This window comes from Epinephelus lanceolatus, chromosome 6 (assembly GCF_041903045.1).
Source record: "Epinephelus lanceolatus isolate andai-2023 chromosome 6, ASM4190304v1, whole genome shotgun sequence".
NCBI lineage: Eukaryota > Metazoa > Chordata > Actinopteri > Perciformes > Serranidae > Epinephelus > Epinephelus lanceolatus.
In genome coordinates, this window is record NC_135739.1 from 8,236,265 (window position 1) to 8,257,880 (window position 21,616).

The 21,616-nt window shown below is 36.3% G+C and overlaps 1 protein-coding gene across 1 annotated transcript; it reads left to right on the top strand.

Moving 5' to 3' along the window:
- Positions 1–1,997: 1,997 nt before the first annotated feature.
- zbtb11 (zinc finger and BTB domain containing 11) lies at positions 1,998–14,189 on the top strand. Its single transcript, XM_033622385.2, has 10 exons — positions 1,998–2,532; positions 7,540–7,793; positions 7,898–8,129; positions 8,206–9,206; positions 9,298–9,621; positions 9,880–10,294; positions 12,487–12,604; positions 12,691–12,849; positions 13,119–13,294; positions 13,406–14,189. Exons 1-10 carry the CDS (start codon positions 2,220–2,222, stop codon positions 13,945–13,947), a joined length of 3,534 nt encoding a protein of 1,177 aa, XP_033478276.1. The 5' UTR covers positions 1,998–2,219; the 3' UTR covers positions 13,948–14,189.
- The last annotated feature ends 7,427 nt before the right edge of the window (positions 14,190–21,616 follow it).

The window sequence follows — 21,616 nt, forward strand, 5'->3', positions numbered from 1 at the left end:
TTACTCAAGAGTTTGATCACTAGAAAAAGGAGGGAAGTAACGTTTGAGTAATGCCAGTCAAGTTACGCCAACTTTATTCAATAATGCACATTATAACACACAATTTAAATTGCCAACAGAGATGGAAAACCAGACAGTGAGAGGTAAACTGTTCCACAGCTGGGGGGCAACAATGGAAACTGTTGGATCATCCTTGGATTAAACTTGGACGATGAAAAGGAGAGTCTGAGTAAAGGTTTTGGGGGTTCAAGTGGTGTAAACTGCTGCTGCTGCTGTTGCTGACTCAAAGGACTCACACAGGAGCAAAGTGTTTGCCATCTCACTCTCCTTGGCTCCAAACCGACTCTGCATGCAATCATGCTGAATGTTTTTGGTGCTTTAACTAAGCTTTGGGTATTTGTTTTCTAAATCTAAGGCTCTTATAAGGAGGTCATGGGTGAAGCGCCTTTATATTAAAAAGTTTGACCCCACTTTCTTATGTGTGTAAAAACTGAACTGTCTCCAAACATGTACCATGTGTGTACAGTCGGTATGAGTGTGACACTGTTACAGTACAAGTGTGAGGGCACTTAGAGTAATCTCAGCTGCTGTGGGTTGTGACTGGAACGAATGATGCAATGTTACAGGAAGAATAGTTTCACACTTTTACTCAACCACCTCAGTGTCATGTAGTGCTACAGCTGCCCCCAGAGTTAATGTACCTCAAGATACTGCAGAATTTCTTCATTTAACTTCTGCATGTGGCTGCAACACATGATGAGAAGTATGTATATTATTTAAAACTTTTTTTTAAACAAAGCCTATATACTTTTTTATTAAACAACATTGCAATTTTTTGCATTGCAATTTGCATTAAAATCCTTATGAGTAGAAAAAATAAATAAAATAAAATATGACAATGACAAGTAAGAGAAAATAATTAAAGTGCTTAAATAGGGAATGATAAAATAAACAATATAATATTCCTTTTGGATTGAACAACAAATTTACAACAACAAGATGGGTTGAACTCAGCATCAAAATCCCTATTAATATTTAAATAAATAAATAATAATAATAATAATGATAATAATAATAATAATATTCAAAATATAACAACAAATAAGAAAAATAAAGGGCTTAAATGGTAAATAACAAAAATAATAAAAGGATTTAAAATCCTTGAGTAGTAAAATAAAATGAAACAAAATAAAATATCAATGATAATAAAAAAAGTTGACCACAGTATTAAAAGCCTTATTAGAATTAAAATTAATAAATAAATAACAATAATGATATTTAAAATATACTGACAAATAAGAAAAATAAAGTACTTAAATGGTAAATAACAAAAAAGTTTGAACAGTTTTAAAATCCTTATGAGTAGTAAAATAAAATAAAATAAAATAAAATATCTAAAATATAACAACTGATAAGATAAATAAATTAAAGTGATTTAATAGTAAATAATAAAACCTAAAAAAAAGTTGACCACAGTATTAAAATCCTTATGAGAAGTAAAAAGATTTAAAATATCTCAAATATGACAATAAATAATAAGAAAAATGAATTGAAGTGCTTCAATAGTAAATAATGAAATAAACAATATAATATTCCATTGAACTAAACAACAAATTCATTTTATTGAACATCAATTTTACAATAACAAGGCAGGTTGAACACAGCTTTAAAAAACATAGTATTAAAATCCTAAATAAAATAAAATATCCAAAATATAACAGTAACAAATAAGAAACATAAATAATGCTGACATGGTAAACAACAATAATAATAAATAAATGTTTGTACATTTAAACTTGATAACTTTGTACAATCTTACAATTTATAATACATGCTTTAAAAAAATAATAGGAGGGCTAATTAATCTAACTTTGTATATAATAATATATGGTGTCGTAATAGTTCATGGACTTATTAGTTTGCACATCGCGCCCTCTTGTGGTGGAAAATCATCACGACGAGCTTCCGCCATTGCTGACGCTAGTTCCGGTTGTGCAGCAGCCATTTTGTCTGTTCGGGCAAGTCTACCCTGACGGTTGCGAACTGCAGTTCCACCTTAGGAAACAATTTGAAATGTTGTTGTGGTCACTTCAGTTTCGCGTTTTCTACCGTCTGAGCGCCGTTTAAAATTCATATCTCTATTTTACAAACCGGGGAGGGCCCTTCCTCTTCGACAGGAACCCGTAATTGAGCGTAAAAAAGCGCGGGTCAGCTGAGACATGTCGAGTGAAGAAAGCTACTTGGCCATCATACGCTATTTGACCGATGAACGGGAGCCATATGCGCCGGGGACGCCCGGTAATACCAAGAGAAAGATACGCAAAGCGGCTACATGCTACGTTGTGAGGAACGGCACTTTGTTTTATCAGCGTCGCCTGAAGGGGCAGAATGATTTCACGGAGCTGGAGGTGGTGCTGCAGGACAGCCGGAGGAAGGAACTTATCAACGACGCGCACATTATAAGCGAAGGAGGGGAGCACCTGAACCAGCAGCTCACCTGGGAGACCATCTCTCAGAAGTACTGGTGGAGAGGTAACACACTGGATTCACATCTAGATATGTGGGTATAATCTCTGTGAGGTGATTAAATCAGCCAGACCGGTGTAAACATAAAGGCTTGTAACGTTACCCGTCATACAAATACGTCACTAAACTTTGTCTCCATCTAGTGGTGAAATAAAGTGCTGCGTTTAAGTGCATGTATTGTTTTATTAACACAAGAACACACAGAACAAGTCACATACATGTGGTGGTGGTGGTGGTAATGATGCTACAACACATTTAAATAAAAAAAGAACAATAAAGTTAACATTTTGTTGAACATCAGAGAGTAAAATGATGTTTTTAACTAAATGGAAACAAAAACAAAACGAAAACTATCAGAGGGGTATTACAGGTAGGAGGTTCAACAAGCTCTGAGTCTAACCCTGAACTCTGAGTTGATTTACCCTGAGATGGGAAACTCTGAGTTACCGGTTCCAGAACAGCTGATTAAGTCAACTCTGAGTATGTTCACTCTGAGTTAAGCCGACAATAAAAAGCCATCATCAATGGAGCCCCGACTCCACGATTCACCATGGCAACAGGTAAATAAAAGACAGCGCCTACATTTTAATCCAGTGGATGTAGAGATATTAATGCATGTGTAGCACACGGTGCACGTTTATCTTTAAAAGAAGAGCCTGAGTCAGAGCGAGGAAAGTGTAAATAAGTTAACCATAAAGTTAATAAAAAGTTTTATTCAGTGTTGTCCGTTTATTCATCATTTATCAGACTTACATTTCCTTAATGAAGATAAAGTGGTGGAATCTGACTGTGTATCAGGCTGTAGATACATTAGGCTACATTATATTAATTATATACAATAATGTATTTGTTCAGATTTAATCTGATGGGGAAAAAACGCAGGAGGCAGCAACTGAAAAATAGGAGGATTTAAAACATATAGGCTAGGCTATAGATCAAAGACATAAAGGCATGACTGTAAACTCACAGTCTGACCCAGTAATAATATGTTTGGTGATTTGCGCTTGAAAAGACGTTGAGGTTAAAATACATAGATTTTAAAATGCTGGACATCTATTTGTATCTTGACTCAACAGCATTCAGCGACTTTATTTCAGCTACAAATGTAGTAAATTTAAAGACAGTGAAATGCTGCACCATTGCTCACTCAGAAATATTAACATATAATCCCCAATATTAGGCTATAGGAATTATGTTCCATCAGTGCGACCAATGATATCAGTGATAGAGATCATTAGTCATTGATACTACGTGTCTAAAGCTTCATACCGATTTTTAAAATTTAAATAATTAGACCTACACATTATGTGCAATAAACATTTCGGAGCTGCTCTAACAGACTGACAGTCTGATCCTTGTGCACAGTGTTATAAAAAATAATAAATATAAAAAGGACAGAGGTTTGATTCTGAGCTGAGGGTGAATTCTCGCTGTGTAATATTTGAATGTTAAGACAAAAACTGATGTCCAAAGAAATGACTGCTGTGCATAAATTCAGTAACTTAAGACAGTCCTGAGTAACAAACTAATATCCAGCAGGATTTAGACTGTGACAGACGGTAAATCTCCGCTAATGAATGCGCTTCCATACAAGCTTTGACACGGACTGAATGAATGAGGAAATGAAACAGTGTGTAAAGAGGGAGGAGACAGAGGAAAACTCAGGGTTTATTGAAGAAAACCTGTCAGCGAGCAGGTTAGGTTCACAGTGTCTGTTACCATGGTGACTGACTCAGAGTTTCAGTTACCTCTCTTTCTGGAACGGATAACTCAGAGTTTCCCTCATCTCAGGGTTAACATACTCTGAGTTTTCACATAACCCGCTTTGTGGAATACCCCTCAGGTACACAAATAAAGAGCACAGAGGAGCAAGATAAGAAACATTAACCCTTTGAACCCTGAGCAAATTGGCTTGACGAGCAACAAAAAAAGAAATGACCCAAAAGAATTACAAGAAAATTTGTAAAAAAACAACAACAACAAGGAAATTACGAAATTTCTGTACCATAGATTTAAATATGTAATAATAATAATAATTAGAAATATTTCCTTTTTGCAATTTATCAGACATTTATTACAAGTTGCTGATTGCCCTTTTCCCATTACATGTTTTTTTAATCCAATTCATTTCAATGCCTTTATTGTCATTGCACAGCAGTACAACAACATTTTGTGATCTCTGGGCTATTACACACAAAAACAGCAAAAGACAGTAACAGTATAGTGCAGTGTAATAAGAGCAGCAGCAGTATAGACTGACTTGCACATCTGGCCCAGCCAAGGAGCATACACAGTATTCACTATTGTACATTGAATTAATATGAATTCATTATCTTTTTTTGTTCAGAGGTTTAAATACTTGTGAAAGGCGTCTGAAAGCAGCACAAGAAAAGTGATGTCTCTCCAGGTTTCAAAGAGTTAAAGGAGCGAGGACCTACATTAAGATGTTAATAGTTTGTTTTAGCTTTACTATTCAATTAAATATATATTTAAGGACTTGAAGTAGTTGAAACAGTAATAGAAAAAAAAGTAATACACATATCACACCAGGAGGAATTAATATGTTACAATAGAAAAATAGAACTTAGCACACTCTCTGAGTATAGATATTTATCTAAACTATAATATACTAGATTAAAATAAAAATACAATAATATGGGATGCAAGATATTGGATTTTTTGCTGATATCCAATACGCTGATATATAACATCTCATTTGGCCAATAACTAGGGGTGGGGGAAAAAATCGATACAGCATAGTATCACGATATTTTTGTGTGGCAATATTGTATCATCACACAGGGCCAAGTATCTATTTAATTATATAAATGATTAATATTACAAATACAAATTAAACTTTAGATACTAAAGAATAATATAATTTTGCAGTTGAAAAAATGTGATGAACCCCAATATATTTTATCGCAATACTCAGCGTATTGCAACATATTTAAAATTGCAATGATATTGTATCGTGACTTAAGTATCGTAATAATATTGTATCGTGTGCCTTGGGCTGATTCCCACCGCTAACGATGCTGATATATCCATTTTTTCCCGACATAATTTCAGTGATCATCAAGTCTCTTCTGTAGTGGAATTAACGTATTATGCATGCATACTCTTATTGTGATGACCCACCAGCAGATGGAGACATGAAATACAATAGTTTTCAATGTATGTAATATCCATTCATTGTGCAAAATAAGAAAAAGCATGTTTGCCGATTAAAGCTGATATGGGCTGATACTGATGACATGCCGACATTATTGTGCATCCTTAACAAAAATATACAGAATAACATATTGCTGGTATATACATTAAAAAGTAAAAAAAAAACAGATACATTAAAGAAATTTGTTTAAGTTTAATTTTTAGTAAACAGTGAGGTAGAGGTTATTGCAAGGTTATTGAAGAACAAAACAGAGTAGATTTTTTTTAAACGTTTTTTTTGTATTTTCAATCAGTGAACGAGGAATATACAAATATATCAGGTTATCTGTATGTTCCCAAAGTCCCCTGTTCCCCAGCTCTATATTCTTTAAATAGACATTTAATACCTGTCTTCCTGTGATTTAAGATTTACTTAAAAAAATGTTGATATAAAATTGATATGATCTGACATTTTAAGGGAATAGCGAGGGTTGTCTTTGCAGTTCGAATTATGAAAGAACAAAGGTAGATGGGCTTTTAAAATGCAGTTTAAATGGCAGAGGTCTGTTCCGCCACTGTGGAAAACTGTCTTCCCTGCAGACCTGAGGATGTAGGTGTCAAGGGGATTGTATCTGTGTTTCCAGAGTTCTGTATTCCCCAGCTCCAGATCCTCTAATGTGACACATTAAGACAGCTCAAAGGGTTTTATGCTCTCTGCAATGTTTTTCCCCAGGTCAGATATTAGGCATATAATCTACTGATGTTTTACCCCTTCATTTGTTTGCTCTCACGGGCCTAGTTTGGCCTTATTGAGTTCTCAGCATCTCTCATAAAAAATAAACATAGCAGGGGATTGGTAAGAGCTGTCTCTGCAGTTTAAGTTGAAAAAAGGAAGTGAGAGGAAAGTTTCAAATCTGGTGTGTATAATAGGGAGGTGCCACTGATTTCCAGATGGTCAAAATTAGAAGTCTAGCCAACAGGGTCGTAATGCTGTGATATCCTTTTTGGGGCTTGTGGAAGGAATCACACCAAAAAGGCACTGAAAGCATGACCTCCAGTTTTCTCTCCAGTTAGGGCTGAGCGATTTGGGAAAAATATCTAATTATGGTTATTTATTTGAGATAATATTCCCAGCTGTAGAGGGAATTGTGGTGTGATTTTTTTTTCCCCTGTACTCTCTAGAATATGAGTTGTAGGCCTGTACATCTCTGCAGCCTCACAATAGTTCATATAAATGACATTGTGACACATATTTTGTCTTTAACAAAAATTGTGCCTCTTGCAGTTTGAATATTGCACCAGTCTATGTTGCGATTACGATAATACTCTGATTAATTGTTCTGCCCAGTAACCTCAGACGGGGTAACCTTCTTTCTTTTATCATCTTTCTATTCCCTGCAATTTTGAGAATTCGTATGAAGGCCACGAAACGGACGGGAATTTGCTTATGCACTCCCAAACTGATTGTAAATGCACCACTCGGATCGTTCAAACAATACACATTTCTACATTTTTATTTATTTATATATATTTTTTTGTTTGTTTGTTTGTTCAACAGGAAGCAAAATTGAGCTGGGGACATTTTTATTTAAATGCAAATGCAACACATTCACTGCCTGAAATACCAGTATTTCTAGTTTTTCACTGTCCTCTAAGATAATAAATTACATATTCTTGGGGTTTGGTCCGTTAATCAGACAAGACAATCAGTATGAAGATGTCACCTTGGGCTCTGGTTGATTATGACGGCTAAATATTTGGCAGATTAACGGATAATGAAAATAATGTGGAGGTTCGGCAGCTCTAATTTTGATTGAAGAAGTTTAAAATGCTGAGTGACGTGTCCTCTGTCGCCCTCAGGTATCCTGAAGCATGTTAAAGACCACATCAGAGAGTGTGCTCACTGCCAGACCAGGCGCAGCGCTGATGACGGCTCCGGACCTCGACTGTTCTCTCGGGTGGGGAGACGCAGGGCGGCTGCCAGCGTGAATGATGAGGAGGAGGGGGAGGAAGAGGAGGAAGAAGAGGGAGATGAAACTTTAGTCTTCACTGACTCATCTTGTCAACTGAGACCCAAGTTGGCCAAGGCGACGGCCAAGCACGAGCTGGTCTTTGTATGTTTCACAGATCTTTAGTTTCTGATTATTACAGAGCTCTGATATTGTTTGCTCTTTGTTCATGGAGTTTTGTTGGTGTGTGTTGTGTGTGTTCTTTCCAGGTGGACAGTAAAGGCGAGGTGAACCAGTTCCTGCCCAAACACAGCCAAACAATGTTGGACAAACTCAACCAGCAGCGCCTCAGCAATCAATTCTGTGACATCACCCTGCTGATCGAAGGAGAGGAGTACCGAGCACACAAATCTGTGCTGGCAGCGTGCAGCGAATATTTCAACGAGCTGTTCTTTGAGAAGGGCGCTGCGTCCACACACGAAGCTGTGGTCGACCTCTCTGGTGAGACTTTGTTGTTTCCTGTTCAGAAACACTTTGCACAGTTGCTCAGTTTTAACCTTCATCCCTCCCTCTCCAGGTTTCACCAAAGCCAGCTTCCTGCCGCTGCTGGATTTTGCCTACACTTCCATGCTTACATTTAATTTCTGCGTCATGGCAGATATCGCCAACCTGGCTCGGCACCTGCTGATGACAGAGGTGCTGCAGATATGCGAGTCTGTGCACAAGCAGGTGGAGGAACAGAAGCTGACAGTGTATCAGAAAGGAGACGTGCACACTGTGGTGTCGAGCCAGCTGGCTGCTCAGGAGGGCTTAAAGGCTGATTCTGATGCCTACATGGTCACCATAGAGAGTGACGGCAGGGCGGTGGTCACACAGAGTGGTGTTGCTGTAACAGGCGAGCCTTTAACTTTTGTCACATCTGCTGAAGAGGCATACATCCAGCAGCCGATGACGGTTGTCACTGAAGCTGTAGAGGGAGACAAAGAGCATGATGGAGACACTGGACAGAATGAAACCATGACTCTGATCACTCACAGCAGTCAGGCTGAGCCAGGAGAGACTGTCACTCTTATCTCCCGCATTGCAGAAGGAATGGAGGCGGAGACGATGACTGTGGTCACTCACAGTGGACAGGCGGGAGCCAGCGAGTCTCTCGCTGTGGTGTCAGCCTGTTTGGCGATGGAGCAGCCGCAGGTCGCTGAAGCAGGAGCCTTTGTTATAAACGTGGACCCAGACAAAGCGAGCCCCTCAGAGGTCGTCAAACTGGCATCAGAAGCAGTGGCATCGCCTCAGGAGAAGGTCGAATCAGCACCTACACCCCAGAAGCGTAAACGAGGGCGTCCAGCCAAGGTGAAGAAGGATGTGGAGGTAGAGGAGTTCACGCCACTGGAGGAGGAGGATCCCTCTGCTGATGAAAGCCACGGAGACAAGCAGGAGATGACGTCAGATGACCCCAACAAAAGACGACTCAGGCAGCGCTCTATTGCAGAGGGCGGTTATGCACGTTTACACATGGGGCTGGAGGATGAAGAGGAGGGGAAGAAAAGTTCAACCCCACCCCGTGCCACCACTCCGAAGGTACATCTTTATATTTTGTGATGTATCATAGATGAATGATTTTTGTTAAGTTTTAAAATTGGTAGCTATAATGAAATGAATGTGTTTATAGGTGTCTCCGAGGCCGGGTAAGAGGGGCAGACCACCAAAGCAGCCAGTGGAGACTCAGGGTGGTGAAGGACAGTCTGTGTCTGAGTCGGTGGTGGATCCAGAGGCTGGTGCAGTGGAGAGCGTGGTGACAGCAGAGATGGACACAGACGAGGCTGCGACCAAGGTGGCAGAGCCAGAGACTGAAGCCAAGCAAGACCAAACTCCAACAGAGAGCGCCGTCGATGGAGAGCACACCTGCTCAGAGTGCGGCATGTCCTTCCAAAGACGCTACTCTCTCATTATGCACTCATTAAAACATGAGAAAGCTCGTGGATACAAGTGCAGTGTAAGTATCAGTGACTGCCAACATGTCACGTTACATTATTAATGTTTGCACTCACCATAGTGGGACTGATTTGCACGCCAGTGAGCTTGTTGTGTTAATAGCGCACAAGGAAAAGTTTGCAGGCAGAATTTGTGCTTGTGAACTTTAAATAAACACTATGTGCATCAGTCTAAATACTGTGTGTTTAGCCTGCAGCTGCGTGCACCGTGGCCCTTGTACACAAACAGTTCTAACTATGGTGTGTCTGTGTCCTTGTAGCTGTGCAGTAAAGAGTTCCAGTACGCCGCCTCACTCCGCGCCCACCTGGCCCGACACAAGCAGCAGAGCAGCCAGCGAGCGCCCATCCCCAAAACCTCAGCAGAACAGAGCTCTGAAGTCAAGGCGGAGAGCGACTTCGATGATAAGACTTTACCGCCGCACACCAGAAGAGAATTTGTGTGCGACATCTGCGGGAAGACGCTGCCGAAGCTGTACTCTCTGCGCATCCACATGCTGAATCACACGGGCGTGCGGCCTCACTCCTGCAAGGTCTGCGGCAAGACGTTCGCCCACAAACACAGCCTGAAGATGCACAGAGCGCTGCACGACGTCACCAAACAGTTCCAGTGTGAATACTGCAAGAAGTCTTTTGTGAGCAAGCGGAGCATGGAGGAGCACACCAGCCTCCACACAGGTCAGTACAGACTGAAGTTCATCACCCAAATTACAAAAGATTTTTTTTATTTGGCGCCCAACCGTGCAGGTAGTTTTGGTTTGGTTTGGTGCTCTCGGCCACTTCACACCGCTGCAACTTTTCTCTGCATCTTTCTAAAACAGTTTCATCTCATCGCGAATCTTTGGTCTGAACTGGGCTTTAACTGCACAAACATGTTGTAAGCATGTAGCAAATTGCTGTGTGAGGGTTCTACTTCATCTCCGTTTGTGAGCAAGCTTCAGCACAAAATTGTAACCCAAGAGAAAAAAACAAATTTCACACCACAGGGCATCACGTCATGTTCAAGTAACTGCATTAAGGGACCTGAAACAATCAGAAAATGTTATAGTAAAGCTGCCAGCATCATGTCATCAACATGTCATCAACATGTCAGTGCTGTAGAAATAAAGAGAAAATAATTCAGCATAAAGTCAAACACTAAAAAAAAAGTCCAAAAAAAAAAGAGTCTGTGAACAAAGTCGACGTAATGGTCACAGAGAGGACATTATCCAGCAGGTGATGTCACACTGTCGGGCACTTTGTATTCCTGTGGACAGTGACTTACACAAAGAGCCCGAGGCAGCTGTCAGAGTGGGAGAGCGGCTAATGAACTGTGTGAGCTGCCAGGCCAAAATATGCCAATAAAATAAAATGACGCAGAACCTCACAGTGAATTGCCATGATGATGTGGTGAGCAGAATATTAATTTAAAGGGGAGCACCACCTAAATTAAGAATTAGATTATGTTATTTCCATGGCCTAGGAAAGCCTAATCAATAATTGTGTGATGTCATCAAGTATAGAGTTTGGAGCTGCTCCATAGACAGTTGATGGGAGACTGATTTTGTGGACCCACAGAATGTTCTCAGTTCTGAGACAGAAAATGTACCCGTACACTCACAACATTCTCCTGGGTGCTCTCAGTGTCACCTAAAGCAGTGGTTCCCAACTGGTCCAGATTTCTCCCTTGTAATCACTTCAAGGTCCACACAGTTTTATACACTCAACGTCACACTTGCGTTTGGCCATGTCGTCGAGCTAGTTTGCCGTTACTCACCCGTTACTCACTCACTCCACAGCAGGAAGTGGCACTTCAAAATAAAAACGCTGTGCCGGAAATTCACTGCACTTAAAAGTTAAGTGTGTATTTTACAAACTTGATGTGTTTGTGAGTCACTTGCGGTCCATTGAGTCCAAAATCAAGTGACTAGTGGGAACAACAATTTTTCAAACTTGTCCAGCATTGAGCGAGACAAACAAGCTGCAATGTGACCAGTCAGGGCATTTGTGCACCGTCAATGTACGTCCACTAAAAGTGTTTGTTTTTGTCACTGACAGGCTCCAGTTGTTATAAGTGTCTGACAACATTATGAAAGGATCCCTACAGAGATAGACCTTTGTGTTAAAGAGTAAGATCACTTTTTGTTTAATCAGAAACAGCTCTAAAATCGCAATCGGCAAACCCACCAGACTTCATTTAAATAAACAGTAATTTTATCAGCGTAAAACACACTTCATTCAAAGTCGCCAGAAACAAAATAAAACTCACAAAAGCATCTTGGTTTGTGTTTCAACTGTTCCAACAAATCAACTCTGGTTTGGTTGTAATAAGCTCTTACTTCACCCAATTAAATGTGAAAACATGCTGACTCTATACATAATAAAATTACTCTTTATTTAAATGGAGTCTGGTGGATTTGGCGATGGTGATTTTGGGCCTGTTTCTGGTTAAACAAAAAGGATCTTAATCTTTAACACAAAGGTCTATCTCTGTATCGATCCTTTCCATAATGTTGTCAGACACTTAGAGAATATCTGAACGTTTTAGTGGATGTGAATTGAAGGTGCATCAATGGCCCGAGTGGTCACATTGCAGACAGTTTCCCCTCTGCCGTCTGCAGCAGAGCCCACAATACTGGACTGAGTTCAAAAATTGTTGTTTCCATTCATCACTTAGACACAAAAACACTGAGAAAATATTGCGCAGGTTAAAAAATACCCTTTAAAACTCACGTGTAGAAATGCGGAGTTATCCAAAACTAACTGCATGGACGGAAAGTCCAGGAAAGTGAGGAAATTGTAAGTTGGATAACGTGACCCTTTTGTAAGACTGTAAATTCAACCAGATATTTGTGGCTGTTTTCACCATAAACCATGAAATTCCCCAACAGGTGAATCAAAGTACCTATGCAACGCATGTGGAGCGACTTTCCATCGAGCCTCAGCTCTAAGCAAACACCTGAAGAAGCACCAGCCCAAACCTGACATCCGTCCATTCGGCTGTGCTCAGTGAGTAACTGCTGGTTTCTCTTTAATGACACATGATTCATGTTCCACGGGACAAGGCGTTAATTGAGACGATGTTTTACCTGCAGCTGTGATAAGAGGTTCTACGAAGCTAAAGATCTCCAGCAGCACATGAACAAGCACATGGGCCTGAAGCCGTTCCAGTGCCAGGTGTGCGGGAAATGCTACAGCTGGAAGAAGGACTGGTACTCCCATGTCAAGTCGCACAGTGTGGCCGAGCCGTTTAAGTAAGTCAAACAGAACTCAGCTTAGCCATCCTCACCAAAACCCAGGAAGTAGCCTAGTCCTCCAACCGTGAGGAACATACAGCCCAGTGTTACTTAACTGTTACTGGCGATCATAATGTAGAGAATTTGGTTTATTGACTCTTCTGCATTGAGACATAATCTGTCGAGAGAGAATCATGATGCATCTACGAATCAGATTTCTTCCCCCACCCCTGGTGCCCAGGACATCACAGGTTGGAGTCTAAATCATGTTTCATTTGTGTCCTCAGGTGTAACGTTTGTGGGAAAGAGTTCTTTGAGAAGGCTCTGTTCAGGAGGCACGTGAAGAAAGCCACTCATGGGAAGAAGGGCAGAGTAAAGCAGAACTTGGAGAGGGAGTGTGAGCAGTGTGGAAGAAAGTTCACTCAGCTCAGAGAGTACAGACGCCACATCAACAACCACCAGGGTGAGACTCCTGATGTGACGGGAAGAGTCTAAATCCTGGTGTGTTCACAGAAGCTCATTTAAAGCATTTGTTTTTGACTGATGATGTTTTTTTCTTCCCCCTCTCCTGTAGGAGTGAAGCCATTTGAGTGTCTGACGTGTGGCGTCGCCTGGGCCGACGCCCGTTCTCTCAAACGTCACGTCCGCACACACACAGGAGAGCGACCATACGTGTGCCCCATGTGCCAGGAGGCCCACATCGACGCACGCACTCTACGTAAACACATGACCAAGTACCATGGGGACAACCTGCCGGGGAAGATCATGCTAGAAAAGGACACCCTCCAGTTCCACAACCAGGGCACCCAGGTGGAGCACGCCGTCAGCATCCTGGCGTCAGAGCTGCCTCCTGAGCTCCGGCCGGCCCAGCAGCCGCCCTCGGAGGAGATAGAGACGGTGCTGATCACGGAGGAGACAGTGGAGGCTGTGGAGGCCGTGCAGGCTGCCCAGGCTGTGAGCGACGGCTCAGTGGCAACGCTCTCTGATCAGGGCATCATGCAGGTCGTGAACTACGTCCTGGCGCAGCAGGGCATCACGGGCGGCAAGCTAGAGGAAGCACCTGAGGTGATTCAGACCATGGAGGTGGAGGTCGCTCACGTGGCCGAGGTCGAGTAACTTTGTACCAGACACCAGGACTCCCCCACAGACTGATCACGATGTTTCTCACAGTCTGTAAAAATGTAACAGAATGTAAAAAGATGACTATTTTTCTGTGAATGTAAATAGAGTGAGTGAACCATGAGTGTGCTCATACACACGTCTGTGTTCTATGTAAATAGCAAGTGCACAGGAACAAGATTGATCACAAATCTGACATTTGGCGCTCAGGAGAAATAAAGGTAGAGATAAAGACACAATACTTTGTCTGACTTGATGTGTTTCATCTTGTGTACACGTCTCCACCTTATTGCTTTTGTTACTGACAGAAGAGCGGTGAGACTTTACAGTCACAAACTTCATGGCTGTGGGTTATTTACTCCCCCTAGTGTCAGCTTGAAGAATGAGCAGATAAAAGTCTACATTTCATCATGTCACCATCATTGTCAGCGTCCATAGAAACTCAGTCATTCAGAAGTTGTAATGTTAGCTGGTTGAAATCACAAGCACAAAGACAACACTTAGATGGCTCCAATACGTAATGTCATACTACAATTTTGACTTGTTAGATTCCTCCCTCAGAATCAAAACTTAGTCCAGTAATTTCACTTGTCAGTGTCAGGAGAAAATGAATTATTCAGTGCAATAATAATTGACAGAGGAGTGTTATCAAGCAATACTGCAAGTCTGGATATCTATTTCAAAGTGATATGAAAATACCCATGATACATTACAACATATTTACAGTACATTGTACAAAAATGTAAAAATGCTGATAGTCTCTGCTTTCTAATAATGATGTAGTATGTTATTAAAAATAGGATTGAAGAGATCATGTCATAAAAAAGTCATCCTAGAGATGCCATAAAATTTTTAATGGGATAATATGCCATAAAATGTATTTTACAAAAGCACCATAATTTAGTATGCCATACAAATGTCATAAAAAAGTCACAGTAGTATGCCAAAAGAATACTCTATATATGTCATTGAAATGTAAGTGTAGTGGGCTTAAAAATGTCATCAAAAAATGTGTAAAGAAATATAGGATAATATGCTATGAAAATGTAATTTTAAAAAAGTAATAGTAAGGTTTATCATAGAAATGTTTTTAAGAACTCATTGTATTGTATGACATTTTCTATGACTTTTTTTTAACAAACATTTTTCTAACTTTATATACTTTGACAATAATGGCACACCGTGACTTCTAATAATTTTTATGACATTTTATGATGTCATAGTCCCCAGAAAGAGATCACCTGACCCACCTGAGGCAGGAAGGCTAAAACAAACACTCCTGCCTGGAGAGGAACCACCTCCCTCAGGTGCAATCACTTCCTGTTAATGAGAGGCTATGTATGCTGCCTTCCTCTCTTTGTTCATTCTTTTGTATGGCAGCTACAATGTGTTCATCCTGTCAGTTTTCCTTAAAACCACACACACACTCAGAGTGATTAAAAACGACATAGTATGTATGTACGTATGTCGAAAAAAGTCATAGTATAGAGTGTCCAAAAAGCTGATGAAAATATCATAGTATAATATGTTGAAAAAATTGATAAAAACGTTATAGTATGTCGAAAAAATAGATAAAAACGTCATAGTATTTCGAAAAAAGTCATAGTGTAGTGTGTCGAAAAAGCTGATGAAAACATCATAGTATAATATGTTGAAAAAATTGATAAAAACGTCATAGTATAGTATGTCAAAAAAAGTGATAAAGAAGTCATAGTATAGTATGTTGAAAAAATAGATAAAAACGTTATAGTATGTCGAAAAAAGTCATAGTATGGCATGCGGGAAAAATTGATTAAAAAAAAAGTTGTAGTATAGTATGTTGAGAAAAGTAATAAAAACGTCATAGTATAGTATGTGGAAAAAAACTGATAAAAACGTCATAGTATAGTATGTCGAAAAAAAGTGATAAAAACGTCACAGTATAGTATGTCGAAAAAAAGTGATAAAAACGTCATAGTATAGTATGTCGAAAAAAGTGATAAAAACATCGTGGTATAGTATGACGAAAAAAATTATAGTATATTATGACGAAAAAAGTCATAGTATAGTACTTTGAAAAAAATTCATAAAAATGTCATGGTATAGTATGTTGAAAAAAGTCATAGTATAGTATGTCGAAAAAAGTGATAAAAACGTCATAGTATAGTATGTCGAAAAAAATTATAAAAATGTCATAGTATAGTATGTCGACAAAAGTCACAGTATAGTACGGTGAAAAAAGTAATAAAAACGTCATAGTATAGTACGTCGAAAAGAGTGATAAAAAAAAGTCATAGTATAGTATGTCGAAAAAATTGATAAAAACGTCATAGTATAGTATGTCGAAAAAATTGACAAAAACATCATAGTATAGGATGTCCAAAAAATCGATAAAAACGTCATAGTATAGGATGTCCAAAAAAATTGATAAAAACGTCATAGTATAGTATGTCGAAAAAAAAGTGATAAAAACGTCACAGTATAGTATGTCGAAAAAAAGTGATAAAAACGTCATAGTATAGTATGTCGAAAAAAAAGTGATAAAAACGTCACAGTATAGTATGTCGAAAAAAAGTGATAAAAACGTCATAGTATAGTATGTCGAAAAAAGTGATAAAAACATCGTGGTATAGTATGACGAAAAAAGTCATAGTATAGTATGTCGAAAAAAGTGATAAAAACGTCATAGTATAGTATGTCGAAAAAAATTATAAAAATGTCATAGTATAGTATGTCGACAAAAGTCACAGTATAGTACGGTGAAAAAAGTAATAAAAACATCATAGTATAGTATGTCGAAAAGAGATAAAAAAAAGTCATAGTATAGTATGTCGAAAAAATTGATAAAAACGTCATAATATAGAAGGTCGAAAAAAATGATAAAAGCGTCATGGTATAGTATGACGAAAAAATTGATAAAAAAGTCATAGTATGGTATGTCAAAAAATTTTATAAAAAAGTCATAGTATAGGATGTTGAAAAAATTGATAAAAACGTCATAGTATAGTATGTCGAAAAAATTTATAAAAACGTCATAATCTAGTAGGTCGAAAAAATGATAAAAGCCTCATGGTATACGTCATAATATAGTATGACCAAAAATTTTATAAAATCATCATAGTATAGTATGTCAAAAAAATTGATAAAAACGTCATAGTATAGTATGTCGAAAAAAATTATAAAAATATCATAGTATAGTGTGTCAAAAAATGATAAAAGTGTCATGGTATAGTATGATGAAAAAATTGATAAAAAAAAGTCATAGTATGGTATGTCGAAAAAATTTATAAAAAAGTCATAGTATAGTATGTCGAAAAAAGTCATAGTATAGTATAGTATGTCGAAAAAACTGATAAAGACGTCATAGTATAGTATGTCGAAAAAATTGATAAAAACGTCATTGTATAATATGATGAAAAAAGTCATAGTATAGTATGTCGAAAAAAGTGATAAAGATGTCATAGTATAGTATGTCGAAAAAAGTGATAAAGATGTCATAGTATAGTATGTCGAAAAATTTTATAAAAATTTCATAGTATAGTATGTCGAAAAAAGTGATAAAGACGTCATAGTATAGTATGTTGAAAAAATTGATAAAGACGTCATAGTATAGTATGTTGAAAAAATTGATAAAAACGTCATAGTATAGTATGTCAAAAAAATTGATAAAAACGTCATAGTATAGTATGTCGAAAAAATTGATAAAAACGTCATTGTATAATATGATGAAAAAAGTCATAGTATAGTATGTCGAAAAAAGTGATAAAGACGTTATAGTATAGTATGTCGAAAAATTTTATAAAAATGTCATAGTATAGTATGTTGAAAAAATTGACAAAGACGTCATAGTATAGTATGTCAAAAAAATTGATAAAAACGTCATAGTATAGTATGTCAAAAAAATTGATAAAAACGTCATAGTATAGTATGTCAAAAAAATTGATAAAGACGTCATAGTATAGTATGTCAAAAAAATTGATAAAAACGTCATAGTACAGTATGTGGAAAAAATTGATAAAAACGTCATAGTATAGTATGTTGAAAAAATTGATAAAAACGTCATAGTATAGTATATTGAAAAAAGTCATAGTATGGCATGTCAAAATAATTGATAAAAACGTCATAGTACAGTATGTGGAAAAAATTGATAAAAACGTCATAGTATAGTATGTTGAAAAAATTGACAAAAACGTCATAGTACAGTATGTGGAAAAAAATTGATAAAAACGTCACGGTATAGTATGTTGAAAAAATTGATAAAAACGTCATAGTATAGTATATTGAAAAAAGTCATAGTATGGCATGTCAAAATAATTGATAAAAACGTCGTTGTATAGTATGTCGAAAAAATTGATAAAAACGTAATAGTATAATATGACCAAAACGTTAATAAAAATGTCATACTCTAGTATGTCGAAAAAAAGTGATGAAAAAGTCATAGTATGGTATGTTGAAAAAATTAATAAAAACATCATAGTATAGTATGTCGAAAAATGTGATAGAAACGTCGTAGTATAGTATGTCGAAAAAATTGATAAAAACATCATAGTATAGTATATTGAAAAAATTGATAAAAATGTCATAGTATAGTATGTCGAAAAATTTTATAAAAATGTCATAGTATAGTATGTCGAAAAAATTTATAACAACGTCATAGTATAGTAGGTCGAGAAAAGTGATAAAAATGTCATAGGATAGTATGCCGAAAAAATTGATAAAAACATCATATATAGTATGATGAAAAAAGTCATAGTATAGTATGTCGAAAAAATTCATCAAAACGTCATAGTATAGTATGTCAAAAACCGTCATAGTATAGCATGTCAAAGAAATTGATAAAAACATCATAATATAGTATGACCAAAAATTTTATAAAAAGGTCATAGTATAGTATGTCAAAAAAATCGATGAAAAAGTCATAGTATAGTATGCTGAAGAAATTGATAAAAACGTCATAGTATAGTATGTCAAAAAAAGTCATAGTATAGTATGTCAAAAAAAGTGATTAAAAACGTCAGCATAGTATGTCGAAAAAAGTCATAGTATAGTATGTCGAAAAAAGTGATAAAAACGTCATAGTATAGTATGCTGAAAAAAGTCCTAGTATAGTATGTCGAAAAAATTGATAAAAATGTCATAGTATAGTATGTCAAAAAGATTGATAAAAACATCATAGTATAGTATGTCGAAAAAATTGATAAAGACGTCATAGTATAGTATGTCGAAAAAATTGACAAAAACATCATAGTATAGGATGTCCAAAAAATCGATAAAAACGTCATAGTATAGGATGTCCAGAAAAATTGATAAAAACGTCATAGTATAGTATGTCGAAAAAAATTGATAAAGACGTCATAGTATAGTATGTCGAAAAAAGTCATAGTATAGTATGTCAGAAAAAGTGACAAAAACGTCATAGTATAGTATATTGAAAAAAGTCATAGTATGGCATGTCGAAATAATTGATAAAAACGTCGTCGTATAGTATGTCGAAAAAAGTGATAAAAAAAGTCATAGTATATTATGTCGTAAAAATTGATAAAGACGTCATAGTATAGTATGTGGAAAAAATTGACAAAAACATCATAGTATAGGATGTCCAAAAAATCGATAAAAACGTCATAGTATAGGATGTCCAAAAAAATTGATAAAAACGTCATAGTATAGTATGTCGAAAAAAATTGATAAAGACGTCATAGTATAGTATGTCGAAAAAAGTCATAGTATAGTATGTCAGAAAAAGTGACAAAAATGTCATAGTATAGTATATTGAAAAAAGTCATAGTATGGCATGTCGAAATAATTGATAAAAACGTCGTCGTATAGTATGTCGAAATAATTGATAAAAACGTCGTCGTATAGTATGTCGAAAAAATTGATAAAAACGTCATAGTATAATATGACCAGAACGTTAATAAAAATGTCATACCCTAATATGTCGGAAAAAAGTGATGAAAAAGTCATAGTATGGTATGTTGAAAAAATTAATAAAAACGTCATAGTATAGTATGTCGAAAAATGTGAGAGAAACGTCATGGTATAGTATGTCGAAAAATTTGATAAAAACATCATAGTATAGTATATCGAAAAAATTGATAAAAACGTCATAGTATAGTATGTTGAAAAAAAGCAATAAAAACGTCATAGTATAGTATGTCGAAAAATTTTATAAAAATGTCATAGTATAGTATGTCGAAAAAATTTATAACAACGTCATAGTATAGTAGGTCAAAAAAAGTGATAAAAATGTCATAGAATAGTATGTCGAAAAAATTGATAAAAACATCATATATAGTATGACGAAAAAAGTCAAAGTATAGTATGTTGAAAAAATTCATCAAAACGTCATAGTATAGTATGTCAAAAACCGTCACAGTATAGCATGTCAAAGAAATTGATAAAAACGTCATAATATAGTATGACCCAAAATTTCATAAAAACGTTATAGTATAGTATGTCGAAAAAAGTGATAAAAACGTCATAGCATAGTATGTCGAAAAAAGTCATAGTATAGTATGTCGAAAAAAGTGATAAAAACGTCATAGTATAGTATGTTGAAAAAAGTCATAGTATAGTATGTCAAAAAAAAGTCATAGTATAGTATGTCAAAAAAAGTGATAAAAACATCATAGTGTAGTATGTTGAAAAAAGTGATAAAAATGTCATAGTATAGTATGTTGGAAAAAGTGATAAAAACGTCATAGTATAGTATGTCGAAAAAAGTGATAAAAACGTCATAGTATAGTAGGTCGAAAAATTTTATAAAAATGTCATAGTATAGTATGTCGAAAAAAGTCATAGTATAGTATGTCGATAAAATTTATAAAAACGTTATAGTATAGAAGGTCAGAAAAAGTGATAAAAACGTCATAGTATAGTATGTCGAAAAAATTGATAAAAACGTCATAGTATAGAATTTCGAAAAAAGTGATAGTATAGTATGTCCAAAAAAGTGATAAAAACATCATAGGATCCAAAGATTTGATTAAAATGTTATACTATGTCGAAAAAAGACATAGTTTAGTGTGCTGAAAAATTTTATAAAAATGTCATAGTATAGTATGTCGAAAAAATTGCTAAAAACATCATAGTACAGTATGTCGAAAAAATTTATAAAGACGTCATAGTATAGTATGTCCAAAAAAATCGACAAAAACGTCATAGTATAGTATGTCGAAAAAAATTGATAAAGACGTCATAGTATAGTATGTCGAAAAAATCGACAAAAACGTCATAGTATAGGATGTCCAAAAAATTGATAAAAACGTCATAGTATAGTATGTCGAAAAAATTGATAAAAACGTCATTGTATAATATGATGAAAAAAGTCATAGTATAGTATGTCGGAAAAAAGTGATAAAGACGTCATAGTATAGTATGTTGAAAAAATTGATAAAAACGTCAGAGTATGTTGAAAAAATTGATAAAAACGTCATCGTATAGGATGTTGAAAAAAGTGATAAAAATGTTATAGTATAGTATGTTGAAAAAACTGATAAAAACGTCATAGTATAGTATAGTATGCTGAAAAAAGTCATACTATGGCATGTCGAAATAATTGATAAAAACGTCGTAGTATAGTATGTCGAAAAAAGTCATAATATAGTATGTCGAAAAAACTGATAAAAACGTCATTGTATAATATGATGAAAAAAGTCATAGTATAGTATGTCGAAAAAAGTGATAA